Genomic DNA, 16,232 nt, shown 5'->3' with positions numbered 1-16,232 from the left:
GATTATATCTAAATTTTGGAAACTAAAATAAAATAAAATAAAAAAACTAATACAAATAGATAATTATTCCAAAATAACAGATGTAGCTATTTCCAAATCATAAAATACTATGAAACTAATACTAACAGTCTGTAATGCAAATATCTTACAATTTGCATTCCTGTTTTTTTATTTTTATGTTTTGCAAGAACTCACTTACAGAATGAACATCGTGAGGGGTTCTCCTTGAAACAACAGTAAAATATACTGTATGTTTAACTCCATAAAAATATTACTCAAGTAAAACCTGAATGCACAATGCAGTAAAAATATTCCTAAAAGTAAATTTTTTTCTAAAACGTTATTCAAGTAAATGTATCTGAGTAGATGTATCTAGTTACTACCCACCTCAGCTCTTTGGGTAAAGTTAATGCATTAAAATGTCAGAAATAACCCATAAACTTTATGATTATTGTCACATTTAACAATGAATTAATTATTTTGAGTGTGTGTTTGTGGCTGTGTTTCCTTTGACCATATAATTGGGAATTGTGAAATTACGAAAATAAATCTGCTAAATAGAAAAAACATATTTTTCCATCAAAAGGTTTGGCGCTAGGATGATGATTTTCAGCTATATCAAAATGTGTGTATTTCGCAAAACTACAATGGAAACAATTTTATTTTTTTGCATCATGTGAGTCATGTGATCAACAACCGGATGTTACTACTGGCAGAAAAGACAAAGAAGACGACAGGAAGTGGGAGGAGAAAGATGGTGCGGTGTGTTTTTTAATGACGCATCACGTGAACAAACTTATTCATGTGTCATTTTAATTATTTGTCTTATTTATTAGAAACACCATATTGCAAAATTGTGTTTTTGCTGACATTAGTGGAATAGAGACAAAGTCTTGAGCACTTGTAATGGAAATGCAGCTTGTAATTGTCCTCTTCCTCTGGTTCCATTTTAAGATCCACCCCTGCCACTACCAGTTAGCCTCATCCCGACCAGAACTTCTTGTGCGAGCCTCAGTTTTAGCTCCGTTTTGCAGGATAAAACCTCCAACATCTGTATCATGTTACTCTTCACTCAGGACCACCCAACAGGTCTAATCTGGGATAACAGGCGTGTTTGTCTGAACAACGTCAAGGACAGGTGTGCTTTCTTAGCTTTGGCTTCAAGTTCTGGGTCTGCATCCCCTCACGCTGAGCTCGCACAGGCCTGGCTTCCTGCAAAGTTAATTAAGGCCGCAGCTTGCATGGAGGCATATCATTAGCAGTAATTGCACACAGCATCTCGCTGCCATGTGTCTCGTATTTTTTTCCCCCGTCTTTGTTCCAGATTTAGGCTCCGCTGATCCATGAAGGAGGAAGATGTTGGGGGAAGGAGTGATGCAACTTTATTTTCCAGTGCACATCTGTCCATGAGAGGAACACAGGGAATGTTTTACTGAGATGTTATAATGAATGAAAGATGTGGTTCCATGTCGACTCCAGGAAACTCCGAGATTACCCCAAAGCAGAGCATGTTTGTTGTGAAAGCATGTGCAAAGGTGCGCTTGTTTTCATGTCAACACTGGGACTCCTGTTCAATCCTGCGTGGTTAGGACATGCTGTACTGAAAACACTGGAGCTTTTAGTGCAATGCATCAATTAATGGAAATTTAATTATTTGTTTCTCTCATTTTTTAAGACTTTGCAGAAGAAAATGCTGATGAATATATAAAAAATATAAAATCTTCATTTTGAGGAATCTGAAGATAAATACAGATTTATTGGTAAAAGACCACGAACAGTTCCTTTTGTTTTGTTTTGTTTTTTACCCAGAATGCCTTGCACTATGGTACACTTCCTGCTTTTTACATTTGCATTCAAACCTCACCAGTTTACTTCACTTGAACTTGTTTTTTTCTGTCAAATTTAGTTATGAAACCATGGCTAAGCATTTCCAGATCTTCAGTATTACTTTCATGAAGTTACTCTTGTTCGTTTGTGTTTATGCTTCTACTCACTGTGATGCCAAAAATGTACATTTCCTCTTCATATCCAGTTTTCTGGAACCACAAGGGTTTTGAACAATTCATAACTTTATCCATCTTGAAGAAAAACTCGGCTCCATCTGAAAAAAGTAACCCCAGTTAATAATATTGTTTCACAGTGGTTCATGGAGCTCTTTTGGTTATGCTTAAGAGCTGTTTTTGTGCCAAATGTAGCTTTTGAAATTATGGCCAAGTTCAAGTTTGGTTTCATGAGACTGAAGCACATTTTGTCACAGTTTCAGGTTTGTTTGTTTTTTACTTCCTACTAAGGTTACTGGTAAATATGAAACTGTTATCCCTGGTGTTTTAAAACCAGGCAAACAAAAATATCATCTAACAGAAGAAATTAGTCAACAGAAGGATCCAATGAATGAGCCCAGCTACATTACAGGTGGTAGCCGAGATAGTGTTGACCTTTAAAGCTCAAACTGGTTTATTTCTAGACTATCCATTGTGACACCCACCATTCAGGCCTCACTGGTTCGTTTACTTTGGGCCGCGGTCCTCGGGAAACAGCTGTGAGGTGGGTTTGTGGGGGAAGGATTGAACCAAGAGCTGAAAGGATCCGGCCTGAACATCGCCAGGCATGGGTCACTTCACTCTGACCATCCTATCCTCTGTGCTGCACAGACTGGTTATGCAACAGACATATCTAACCAGTCCTATTTAAAGCAAGGAGACAACAAATCAACACGTCTGACACGGATCAGCTTTCTGGATGTGTTGAGGGGTGTGGAGTAAGGGAGAAACAACAAACAAAATGGAGGTTATCTACTCTGTCATAACCTGCTACACTGGAAAAATGAGTCCTTTCAACGTTTTAGAAAAATGTAAAATTATTTCCACATGGAAATAGAAGCCAAAGCAGCAGCCCTTGTTTAACAATCTGAAACCTAGCAAGAAATTAAAAAGTAACAGGCCCAACTGCTACTTTAAGTTTGGTTTCATCAGACTAAAGCACTTTAGTTACTCTAAAACTAACTTCAACTCATAGCAATAGCAATAAAAAAGGCTTCTTGGCTTCAATGTCAAGTCAACTTGAAGAAAATACGACACTATACAGCTTCAAAATACTGCGCTAAAAAAGACAAACAAGCGTTATTGAAGCCCTGCTATTCGCAGGGTTATCCACCCGCGAATAGCTAAAATCCGCTAATACTTCAGACTCCATCTAAAAACACTTATAGCTGTCTATTTTAATCGTTTGACCACCAAATATACCTTAATATGCATTAACAACCGCAAGAAATCCGTCAAATGGTCTTGGCGCTGCCGCAGAAGGTAACAGCTACATCCTTCTGTATTTCCGCTTAAGAGAATACAGCCAATCAGCGGCAAGAGAAAAAAAAATGGAGCTGCCTGATTGGCTGGTTTCCTAACGGTATCAGAAATGGAAAAGTTAAGGTCTCTGGTCGTTTTGGAGACCTTTAGATCTTTGTATCTCCCCTCTATGCAGTCTAATATTTGAGTTTGTGTTGGTTGAAGATTCAAACATGGACACATGCCCCAATTTTCAGAGTGCTTCTTGAGTTCTGGATTAGATTAATATCTTTTTAGTTGGTTGAATGAACAGCCCACTCATCATTAATCAGAGGCATTTTCCCATTTAAGCAAAGTATTTGCTGATATAATTCAGGGAATGCACCCATGAGAAACATCTGGCTTTTATCTCCAATAAATATTTCATTTTACAATAACAACCCAAGAAGTTTACATACCTTACACACGATTAATAAATGCCTGGTATGAGAGCAGTTTATTGTCCAGATGCCAAACCTACAAATTTTGTTTTTAGTACATTTAGTATAAAAAAAAACAGTAAAGAACAGCCTTTTTATAACCCTTTTCTCCAAAACGCTTGCAAGTTTTATATAATTCTGATAAGGGATAAACCAATCCATACTGAGTTTAATATTTTTGCAAAAAGAGGGAGATTCTATACAACAAATTTAATAACAGTTAAAATTACAGTGTTTTAAAATTAAAAGTCAAAATTGTAGTTGTTTCTTTTACATTTCACCAATATTTACTTTTTTGCCTGGGTTCAGAAACTCAAATAAGAGACATGTTTAATAAGTTATTGAGGAAAAAGTATTAATCTATCTTATTAAATTAGAATATTATAAAATATGTATTAATCTATCTTATTAAATTAGAATATTATAAAATATGTTTTACGTTTTTATCTGTTAATTCATGATTGTGGTTCTGCTGAAGCTTAACACAATGTGACATTTGTGGTCCACTTCCTGGATAGCTCTGTCAGTGGCTGCTTTTAAAACACCAACTCCAGCTGTTTGTGCAACTTTTTCTTCCACTAAACTTTCCAATATTATTTGGATACAGGAATAAAAACATTAAGCTTCATTAATGGCCTTCTGCAATTTATCCAAAAACTAAGTTTGAGATTAATCTCTGAAATTTTATAGAAAAATCTGGAAATCTGAGTTTCAAAACTCATTTTAAAATTTTGAAACTCAGAAATTTCCATGTTTTTTTCTCATAAATTCCAGAGATTAATCCCAAAATTTGAGGCAAAAGTTTTACTTTTTAAATACAGAAATTTTCTTTTTTCTAGAAAATTTCTGAGATTAATCTAATTTTTTTTAACTTTTTTGGCAGAAATTAACTTATTTTTTCTGTCTACAATAACCGTTATACGTCACAGAGCTGGACAACCGTGAAAAATCTTTTTTCTAACGCAATATATTAATTTGAATTCATATTAACCATAATATTTGCTTATAAAGCATCACTTTAAAAGTCTCTTTTTTATGTTTTAAGACCTTTTTAATAGCCACAAATTATACACAACTGCACCAATATTGCTTGTATATTTTATTTTATGTACAGTACAGGTAAAAAAAAGAAAAAAGAAAAGAAAGTAGTCAATAGCATTGACTGACGTGGGCAGCAGTAAACGGCCATGTTGCTCATCCATGGGAAGACGACTGCCTTCCTTCTCAGGCGTACACTCCAGCTGCACCTGACAACAGCTTCACAACGAAGATTATCAAAACAGGAAGAAGGGAGCAGCTCTTTTTGAAAAATAATAATAATATTAATAATTATAATTCTGTCACCTAAACTGAGCCTGCTTTTCCGGTTCTGGGCTGGAAGAAAGGAGTCGTGCCTGTGCAATCTTCGGTTAACTCTTAAATACTGACCGCTTCACTGCACTGGATTTACAACGCTAAAGTCACTAAAAGCCAGTGCTGCAGTCGCCATTTCGCCCGAAATACTGCGACGAGTTGCAAGCCAGCTTTTTGCTTCGTTTGTCCTTCAGTCCCAGTCAGCAGCTGAATTCACAGTATTATTACAGCATGGTATTTATTTGTATTTTTTCCTCTGAATGAAAGTAATTCATAAAGCTTTAACTGATGACGCATGGGGTGGGGGGTGGGGGGGGGGGGTTGGTGACAAATGTTTACCAGGGGATCTGTTTTTGTAGTGAGTGTCAAGAAAAACAAAAACATTTTGTCTGGTTTTCTTATGGATTTAACTTTTAAAATAAAATAAGAAACAAAAAAATAGGGTTTTAGTTTTGTATCTCCAAGGCCATAGATAGTCGACCACAAAGACTTCTGCGCTCCGCTGCCGACTATCGAGTTTGTATCTCTCAATAGCGTTTCAGACAGTGAGCTCACAGCAGGCCACCAAGGTACAGATAAAGTGCTTTTTTTTCCTTTAAAATGTGTCACTTTAAATAATTAAATGTAAAGATGGTTTTCAGGATATCTGACTAGTGAAGAACTGAAACGGGGCTGGGGGGACAGACACGACTGACTCTGGACTTCGGTCCGAACGCATCCTCCGAATGTTGCTGTCTGGAGCGTTCACATTTTCAAAAGTGAAGAGTAAGACTTTCAGACGTGGAAAAACAGCAGCAAACTAGAAGGGTTTTCCAAAAAACTATCAGGGAAGGAGGACTGAAGGAGAATAAATACATTTGGATCCATGTAGTGTTTGTTATGCGGCTCTATAGAAATATGATAAAACCTAGAAAATAACAAAAAGTTCAGAGTTCATAGAAGACCCATGAGATTCCTGGTCTTTTGCTATTTTTTTTTGTTTGTTTTTTCCATTTTGCTCCCTTATCCAGTTTCAATAATAATAATAATAATAATAATAATCCATCTTCTGCCAGCCTTGTGAAAAAAACAAAACAAAACAAAAAAACAGGTATATAAATAGTAGCCATGGCAACGGCACGTACTCCCACTCCCGGGCCTTGATGACCGAGTCTGAGAATCCAGAAAAACCTCGGAGACGTCCGTTTGGTCCTCAGCCTCTGCAGGACAAATACAGACAAACCCAATCAGCTGAAGCAATGAACTATTCACGCTCCTTTAATCAAGCTTCAACCACTCAGGTGAGAGTATTTTAATGGGGTTTTCTGATAGATAAAGTAATGACAAACAATTTTCACCTGTTAAAGGTTTGCATGTAGCTCCATCTACGGCTCAAACAATTAATTGAGTTAATCAATTATTGAAATAATCCTCAACTCATTTAGTAATCAATTAATTGTTAACTGGAGTGTACAGACTCAAAAAAGGCAAATTCCTGAAAAAAAAACACTCATTAATCCAAAACTGTTCTACAAATGTAAACATTTTGAATTTTAAGATAAAAAAAAAAAATCTGTAAATATGCAGAGCTTCAAATTCTGTAAATGAAATGTAAAAATAAGCAACTTTTGCTATCCAACAATTAATCTGTTAATACAAAAAAATAATTAAGATTATCCTCTACAGTGTATTAATGTTAAATCAAACAAAATGGCTTTTCCAGTTGACATTAGAAGTAGTTTTTTAGCTGCATCCTTTGCTATAAATGATCAAACGTTCATTAAAGATGTTATTGTATTTTAGGCAACAAAATGTTCAATTTTGTATTTAAAAAGGCACATAAATAATTTGTGTATTTGCACCTTTTAATCCATTTCTAATTTTGTATTCAAAGGTTTAAGAGGTTAAATGAAAAATAGGCTGAACGTGCCAAATTTTTATCCAATTACTTGTCAAAATAATATTAAAACAATAAGTACTTGAAGCATCATGACTTCAAGCAATTATTTGAAGCTCCATTCATCTTTACATCAACTCTCCCCTCCTGAAGAAAAACCTCCCCACAGCATGATGCTGCCACCACCAAGTTTCATCGCCTCGGTCGTCATGATGCCGTTTGTTCATTTAAAAACCTCCTTCGCCTTCAGGGAACATCTGGATTTACACTCAGGTCAGATTAGACACAGATGGACTGGATTTACTTTGTGTCTCTTTTACATAAAATCCTTGTATAGACTGAGGTTTGTGGATATAAAGTGACCAGAATGGGTATGAAAATTTTGGCAGGTCGGTAAATTGTGACATTTTTAACATGGAGGAACTCTGAGGTGAACGTCAGCAGCTTTTCCCACCGCTTCGGGCCGTTATGTGGCCGAGGAATCAAGAAAAGCGCTTCCTGTATGATGCCTGGAAAAAAGCAGCTAATAGAGGCCAGTCTCAGTTCCTTTTCAGTTTGTCCTCACAACAGAGCAAATAAAGGAGCTGGAAAACGCAGGCCTGCCTCTGTAAACACGACAGGCTTTCACGTTGAAGTGCGCGTCAAAGACCTGCGCTTGCTGCTGGTGCAGCAGCTGCGTTTTCTCGGTCACTAACCCCCAGAAACCAGAGGAAGGAGCTCAGAACAGACGCATGACAAAGTGCTTTTGACACACAACTGAAACCACATGCTTATGCAGTTCAACAGATTTAACTTGGCTGAATCTGCTCTCTGGATTTAAAAGTACTGAAACGACAGCAAGACGCAATAACTCTGCTTTTTTTATTTTTTTTTAATGGCTCCAAAAATCAGTGATACCTTGCAAAAACAGAACTTATTCTGTTCCGTATTTGGCTGGGATTTTATGTGGCAGTTAACTTCACTGACATCCCTGAATAAAATCCAGATTAGCTGCCTTCAGAAGTCTGCTGACTGGTAAACGAGGTCCACCTGTGTCTTATTTGTTCGTTGGAGAGCAAACGGCTCTATGAAGCTCTATGAAGACAAAGCAGCACAGCAGACGGGTCAGGGAGGAAGTTCAAAAATATCAAAACTAAATTCGACGCTTGAATCTCAGCCAGATGAGATCAAAATTAAAGTTTCTGTCAGGCATTCAAATAGGGATGAAATTGATATATTGATTCCTAAAATAATCCTCAGTTGCAGGCCATACATCATGTTCATCTTCCAACAGTACAACACATAACTGCCATTAAAGCGTTGTCATGTTACAACAGCCTAGTCAAAGTCCAGGTCTAAATCCAACTGAGAATCCAAGTTTCCAACTAATTTTGCTACTTATACTAGTTAGTTTTTTGAAATTTTATTTCATACCTTTTATTAATGTTATGAGGCTTAAACTGGGATCAGAGTTTCGTTCCACCTCATGTTTTAACATGTGCTGAAATGACAGAAACTCTTTGAACCTTGAAGAAGAAGTTAAGAGGCATCCAGTCTGCTTATTATTTTGGGCTCGACTGAAGAAAACTGAAACAATATTTTGCCTGTTCTCAGCAATAAAAACAGGATCCAAGTCAGTCTGCATCTGAAAACACTTCTGTATTTAGCCAAGTTTTAACACAGCAAATAAAAGCAGATTTGGTGTACTTCAGAGTACAAGTCAATATGTAGTAGATGTGGTCCAGGTTACCATGACATGACAACAAAAAGAGAGCTTGGAAAATACGATCACTTTGTGTCAAATTAACATCTTTGAAAGTAGATTTGAATTTAAATGTAGTTTTGTCCTAGTTCATTTAATGTATTCTTGAATTGTGGTTAGAGGGCCAAACAAAATCAGTCCAGGGCCACAAATGGCCCCCGAGCCTCTCTTTGAACACCTTTGCTTTAGATGATAAATCTCAAAAACAGCTGTAGCTGTGATTTATCGAAAGGTAAATCTACAAAGTGTGGGCTGGAACAAGCTACACTTAACATAACAAAATGTTACATAACAGCTGAATGTTGACTGAACTCTTGAAGTTGGATTTAGATCATCTTAGAATCAGTTAAAGAACAAATTAACTAGAGAAGAACTGATCAGGTTTTTACTGACCAGGATGGAGTCATTTTGTTTTTTTACAATCCTAGAACACAATTTCCATGTTAAAATTTAAAACTTCTGGTTCCTGAGGCTCTTATAACATTTAAGTAGAAAATGTTTACTGTGGAAATGCAGGTTCATCATCTGTATGTTCCTCAGATCATCAAACAACACTGTGCTAAAGTTAGCTGACAAATGCAGATAAGCTCCGTCTCCAAATCTGTCCCACTCAGGACGTCAAATCTGGACTGGCTCATCCAACGATGGGTTTCACCGTCTGAACTAAAATATCTGCTTTCTGGTTGAAAAGTCTAAATTATGAGTTTCAATGCTTAAATAAGAGAAATGACTCCTTTTTGAAAAAACATCCTTCTCTTCACAATCTTCTTTTTTCCACAGCGATGCAGACTAAACTAATCAAACTATGTCTTTCTAGACCTTAATACTTTGGAACTGTTTGAATAAGCACAACAAATATTGGCCAGAAATGCAGCCAGACGGGAAAAAGTGGGACTTTTCTGTTTAGACTCTTTAACCATCACTGCTTCCAACAACTCAGTAGTGTTCAAATCCCTGCTGGTATTAGCACTGTTTTATTTTCTCTATTTATTCATTGGAGGTGCTGATCATTTTAAGGTAGAAGTGTTGATTTTTTTTATTGAGAAGGCGCTGATTTTTAAGGATGAGCTGCTATTTTTTTTAGGCGGAGGTGCTGATTTTATACAGTTGTGTTGTCTGTGAGATCTTAACTGAGTCCTGTACGAACTGGGACTGACCTACGTGTCGCAGTGGGAAAGCAGTGACGTAATCTCTGGTCCCATGTGACCCACGGCCTTGGCTGCTTCCAAGATGGCTCTCCTGTACATCCCTTTCTTCTTGCGGTTGAAGCGGGACCTGAAGAGCTCTCTGAAGGGCGACAGCTTGGCTACGGATAGTTGGGAGGTGGTGGGCGAGCCGAACCACGCCACCTTGGCCTGGGGCCACTGGGCCTCGCAGCCGTCGGACTCCTGTTTCCGGGTGCCGCTGATGCTGAGCACGCGGGCCGGCCACCAGGGGAAGCCGTGGATCTTCCCCCACACGATGTCGCCCACCGCCACGGCGTGGCCCTCCTCCGTTACGCACTTTGTCATGCTGCGAGTGTGGAGGCGCACCGTGAGCGGCGGCACCGTCTTGCAATCCTCGCGCGGCGTCACGGAAGACGAGGTGACGGACAGGTCTTCGCCCGGTGCTAGGTCGCACAGCTCTGGCGACGTCCCTTCGGAGCTGAAGGACTTGGACTCGTCCAGGCTGTCGCTGCTGCACACGGATAGGCTGGATGAGTCCGCTTTGCGCTTCCGGAAGTTGATCAGGAGGGTCAGGTCGCTGTGGCTGCGGTCTGCCTCCTCCCCAGAACTCCCTGACCACAACTCCAACGAGTTCTTCCCCTCCCCAGAGTCTTCAGAGTGGGGGATGCAGGAACCGGGCCCCCTGGGGCTCCGTCTCCGGCTGCCCCCAACCAGTTCCGCCTCGTACTCCATCATGGTCTCCTCTCCCTGGCTCTGCGGCGGTCTCAATCGGATCTTTGGACAGGACGAGCCTTGGTTCACCGTTGTGAAAGGTCGGGTTAGTTTGAGTTTTGGAATAGAGACAGTGAGGCCGGACCTAGTGGCGTCCAAAATGTGCCGCTGGTCCTTGGTGGCGTCCGTGGACCTCTTGCCATTTCCTCCCACGCCGTTCTGCACCAGCTGTTTTGGGCAGAAGGGTTTGATTGAGCCATGCACCCGGGATGGGATCTTCATGACCTCCCCCTTCCCCTGTGGAGTGCTGTAGGAAATCTTTATGACAGGGCTGTGAGGGATAACATCACTTGCTGCGTATTTCTCAACCTCAGCCTCGCCCCTTTTGTCCTTTCGGAAGCGCTTGCCGTCGGGGACAGGGGCGTTTTCTCGTCTTTTAGCGTCCTTCGTTGTGATGACGTCCTCTTTTCTCGACAGCTTCGCCGGGTTGTCCTTATAATCCCCGTCATCGTCACTCTGCAGAGTATTCTCTTTTCTAGAAGTCTTAGTGTTGCTAATGCCGTCTTTGCTGTCCTCGTCGCTATTAAGTGTGTTTTTACACTTTTCACACAGAACCTGCCGCGGCCGCAGTCGAATGGTGCTGATGGTCATACGTCCCGGCTCTCGCGACCGCCTCTTCTTCCTCTTGATTGGTCGCGGAGGGGGTTGAGGTACCCACTGGCTGTAGGTGTGGCGCACCCATAAAGGCGGAGGGAACGGCGCTCCTTCAAAATAAGGAGGGAAAGGAGTCTGTCCGGCTGGCACGGGCGTGGGGATGGGGCAGGGTGGACGCAGAGGTGCTGTTGGTTCGCTGCTTTCAGGGACCGAGTTTTCATCCTTTGGTCTGTGTGAGGCCTGGCTCGGAGATTTAGCAACCGGCTCCTCGTTCAAGATTTCTGGGATTTCACAGTCTGGCTTCGTGATGGGGCAATCACCAAGTTTAGCTGTGAAATCTGGCAGACAGAAGAGTCCAGTCCTAAAGTCCAGAAAAGAAACACAATAGTGTAAATTACTTGCATATCAGAAATGTACATTGGCACACATAAAAGCAGTACAATAAATAAATCTTTTATGGAAGTAGCATAAGCTCTCAAACTTTAAATTGAGAATTTTTTGTATAGAACGTTGGGTAATGGCTGGTTTAATCTTTTCTGAGCCAATTCGGTGTTGAGACAGCCAAACATCACTAAAACATCCTTCAACTGTCCAAGAAAGACCACCAGATTTGATTTAGGGGTTTTCACTCCAGATCATCCGTTAGACTCAGATTGGGGACCAAAGTTGAAACATTTGTTGCATTTTCAGCTGCTGCAGTTCACTTTCACACTGCACTGTGTCAAACAAATCAAACCCTTTGAAAAACTTGTTCCCCTCCTCGCCTGTGGTGGCGCTGCACCAAAAACCACTGAAGGAAACTACATAAAAACCTATGAAAGAGACACTGAGAGCAACTTGAAATGTAAGCAAAAATGAAGCAATGTCAGATTTTAGCCATTGTAGGATTTCTGTTTTGTCTTTGGTAAAAGATAAAAGAGCCATTTCAAATCCTAGCGCTAGACTCGCACATTTGTTTTGGTTGTATTTACCCAGAATGCCCTGTGCGACAGTCCAACGTAGCACAGGGCAGCCCACAGCCCACACCATAACCAATCCTCCTCCATACCGAAAAGTGGCAATCAGATTCTTAGTGAGATATTGATCCTGTATTTTACACCACCTGGAGTTTTTCTTCTCATCTGACTGAAGTTTAATTCAGTACAAACTTATTTACAAGAAACTCATCTAATTCATACACAAAAATCCATAAGAAGGTAAACCTAATCATGAATAGATTACAGTTTTATTAATCTGATCAAAAGTTCTAAACCAGTGCAGTGAAATTAAGTGCAGATTACCAACTGGCAAAAATGTATTTAGTTATTGACTTTACAGCTACTCCTCTATGTGTGGACTAGAGAACAGGATTAGGGCCACTGGAAAATAAAAAAATACTACATCCTGACTTTATACTCAAAGTTATGGATAAAAAAAAAGAGGTTTTACCCAGTCCTGACTCAGGGTCTGACAAGTAATATGTAGACAAGTCTACACAATTAAATTTGGGATGGTAGGACAGACAAATGTTTCTGTATTCTTTGTGCAATGGTCTCAATAGAAACCCAGCTGGGATGTAGATGTCATCTAATGGTTGCTAATGAGACCGTGCCCCAAGATGCTAATCTTATCAACAAATCACCAATAATTACCTATGAAGATATTTTTGATATTGCCTCTAGTTGTTTCAAATTTTAGGTGTTCAATTATAACTATATCATGTTTTGTTTTGAAGGGTTCTGGTCTTGTCATGTGCACATCTCAAAGGCACAAAAAGTAATGAATTCATAATTAAAAGGTTAGAGATGCTGTGATCATTAAAACAAAGAAAAGTTAAGTAGGATTTTTCTTAAGCCCTTTGTAGCATTTGTTGCATACAAATAAAGGTGTGGCACCAGTTCTTTTTGTATTGTGTATTTTTCCCCCCCAAATGAATGAATGCAATCAAATGAAAGGTTTGGTTTTGATTGTTTTTTCCATGCGAGATGAAGCTGCTGCCATAAAAGACTAATTTATTTTAAAGTTGTTTACACATATTTTTACCAGGGTGCTATTAAGTGTCAATGGAGGTGTTGAAATAGTCCACGAGAAAATTAAGCAGCAAAATAACTAAAAAAAAAAAGAAGAGAAACGTGAACGGTTCTGTTTCTCTACGACAGGACTGAACCACGCTGCTCGTCACCTGCCTTCTCAAAGTTCTTATAGAGTGGGGGTTGGGTTCTGCTGAGCGAGCCGTGCAGTAATCTCTCCTTATGCCTCAGGCTACAACAGCAGAGCAATAGTATCACCCACTTTCCCTGCTTGATTGTACGCATCTTCTTTCATATCCTGGGATCGATAAACATGTCTAATGAAGGCCAAACGGCCGAGAAGTCATCAAGAGGTGGCTGGCAGGCAAAAAAGTAACATGGCTGAGCTGCTGTAGTCAGGAGACAGCAAACAAAGAGTCTACAGGATGCCCAGGCGCTCCCCCTCCTCGCCTTCCCAACATTTGACTGAACAAAAACAATCCCATGAATCACCCGGGATTCAGAGATGCAACCAGGAGATTTCAGTTTGTTTTTGCATCCACGTCTACTCAGGGCTCCTGTGCAGTGAGATTATTAATTAGTACACATTTGGGGAGCCCATTTTCGTCCCCGAGAGAAGGAGCTGGCATGGCTCGGTGGGTTATAGTCTCCTGGCGATGTTTGTTCCTCTCAAACCTTTCTATACGTGCCCCAAAGCTGCCAAATATTAACCTCCACTGCGACTGACAGCGCACGAACGGTGCTGCCTGTTACAGGGAACAGGCCGTGCTTGTTAAACATAGCACAAGGACGCACAATATGACGAGCAGTGATTCACTAAAGCTGCTGGCACTTCACTTGGCATACAGCAACTAGATAGTGGAGATTAGTTTGAATGATACGAATACACAAGGATATCTTTAAAAAGCAGAGAAAAACAATGAGAGGAAATGATTTTCCCTAAGCCAAAAAGGAAGAAGGAGTCAGATTTGGTTTTTGTCGAGGCCTGGAATAGAGGTCTATTTCGGGTTATTTCAAGGCCTTCTTTTCCCCTCATTTAAGTAGTTTGTTCTCAGAGCAGCTTGAGCTGTTGCATAAAGAAGGGCCAAAGCTGGTCAGATTTTGATTCTGCTAGGCTATAAATAGTGTAAGCCATCGGCTTTTAAGGTGCGCAACACAGAGCTGACAGTTGAAGTAAACAAAAACATGAAATAATTAGATAATAATAATGTCACAATAGTCTTGACCCCTTTATTTTTCTTATACTTGAGCAGGACTGTGCTTATAATCAGAGAAGGGCCTTCAATGCCAAACAGAACCAGGGTCACTGATTATTACAAGTTGGATGAAGTCAAACAGCCAAACATGACAAATGATCCATTAAATTTGTAATTTTCCATGATTCTTATGAACTAGAGGTCCCTGGGATGTACCTCAAATTAACACAAATACTTTTTATTATTTTAAACGGCACAGCAGAAAAGTCATTTTAATCAATGTGTGTGGATAAACACATCACTGTCTGATTCACCGACCTGCTTTTATTCAGTTTCTTTGAGCTTCTTCAGCATTTGATAAGGCTAACAATAAGCTATTGATGAATTCAGAAACAGTAGCTGCTGCACAATATAAGTTATCAATCACTGCACTCTCTAATCTTATAAAATGAAATCAGTGTTTTCACAACGGAAAACTGATATTCTGCCGTTTTATAACGTAAAGTCAAATGTCAGTTTATGATTAGCCACCAAAGTTAGCCGTTAGCTCCCCTGTCAGCTACAATAACCCATGTCTTTTTTCTGAGGGCCCAGTTAGCTGCTACAAAGCTAAGGAGCTAGCATTTCAGATAGCCGTTAGCACGCTATGGCAGAGAATAATTTCTGGTAAAAATTAAAAAGTCCATAAAATTACTCACTTTTTGTTGGACTCGAGTAATATCCCCGTGTAGCTCCTTTCTCGGTAGGTCAGCGTCACCACCAGCGTGTCGTTAACAACATGATCGATAGTGACAGGTACCCGAGAGCCGGCCCGCAGCTCCTCGTCCGCAGCCTCCATGTTTCCCGGGGTGCTCTGTCCGGCTCCGCGGTACTCGCTCCCGGCCAAGGGAGCCACGGTCGCGTCGGCCTACGATCCGTCTCCCCCTTCGCTATCGAGAGCAGGAGGCTACGCTAAGGCAGAAAATGACGCCATCACCCCCACCAAGTCCATTACAACAGCGCTGCCACCGCTGACATCACGCTCTATGTGCTACAGGAGCAAAAAAATCTCCCCAAGACGAGGCCTGGCCTTTTTCTCTGCCTCACTCTGTTTGATGCCGTTCATTACTGCTCACCTCACCCTGCTGCCCATGCTGAGAGAATAATGGCAACTTTGCAAGTAGATCAAGAAATATCTATAAAATGTTTGCGCTACTAAGAAATGTACAACGAATAAAAAATTATTTTAAAATGTTTACAATTTCTCAATAGAACAGAATGTGTTGTTTTCAGAAAAAAACAGCTTCAGGATTTTTAAATCCATAGAATATTTATGCTTCAAATCAAATAAATTATAAATATATTCATCTTATGTTGCAATCGAAAGGCTATTTTTTTTTATCAACTTTCTGAAATGACCTTTACTTACACTAACAATTGCAAGGTTTACAGTGGAGAAGTGCAGAGGAAAACAGAAGTACAAAGAAAAAGTAGTTGTCTTTATTTTTTGATTCCACAAAGCTTTTAGATATATCTCCCAGAAATAGCTAGTAAAATATGTTTATTTTTTTAATTATTTAAAGCAGGTTTAAAGAACAAAAAAAACAAATAACTAGTAAGACAAGAGAAAACATACATAACCGAGAATGTAATAATAAGCATTAATCTGTTTGAAGGGGAGTAAGAAGTGAACTTATTTTCTTTAACTCAGTTTAATTAAATATATCATTTACTAACTCAGTCACTATCAGAAACATGTAATTAAAAATCTGTTGTGGTGTTCTAAT

The 16,232-nt window shown here is 39.7% G+C and overlaps 1 protein-coding gene and 1 long non-coding RNA gene across 2 annotated transcripts; both read right to left on the bottom strand.

Moving 5' to 3' along the window:
• Window positions 1-1,006: 1,006 nt before the first annotated feature.
• LOC103148150 (uncharacterized) lies at window positions 1,007-3,329 on the bottom strand. The gene is made up of 4 exons (XR_477321.2): window positions 3,243-3,329; window positions 2,486-2,683; window positions 1,995-2,101; window positions 1,007-1,400 (listed from the first exon to the last, which is right to left on the bottom strand). It is a non-coding gene; the product is annotated as an uncharacterized LOC103148150 (long non-coding RNA).
• Window positions 3,330-4,844: 1,515 nt separating this feature from the next.
• On the bottom strand, window positions 4,845-15,665 carry pwwp2b (PWWP domain containing 2B). Its single transcript, XM_007566790.2, has 3 exons — window positions 15,165-15,665; window positions 9,888-11,622; window positions 4,845-6,312 (listed from the first exon to the last, which is right to left on the bottom strand). The coding sequence occupies exons 1-2, from the start codon at window positions 15,302-15,304 to the stop codon at window positions 9,888-9,890; spliced, it is 1,875 nt and encodes a 624-aa protein (XP_007566852.1). The 5' UTR covers window positions 15,305-15,665; the 3' UTR covers window positions 4,845-6,312.
• Between the last annotated feature and the right edge of the window lie 567 nt (window positions 15,666-16,232).

The sequence above is a fragment of the Poecilia formosa genome, unplaced genomic scaffold (assembly GCF_000485575.1).
Source record: "Poecilia formosa unplaced genomic scaffold, Poecilia_formosa-5.1.2 Scaffold199, whole genome shotgun sequence".
Lineage (NCBI taxonomy): Eukaryota > Metazoa > Chordata > Actinopteri > Cyprinodontiformes > Poeciliidae > Poecilia > Poecilia formosa.
Note: the sequence above shows the minus strand (reverse complement) of the source record. Positions and strands in the feature narration are given on the sequence as shown.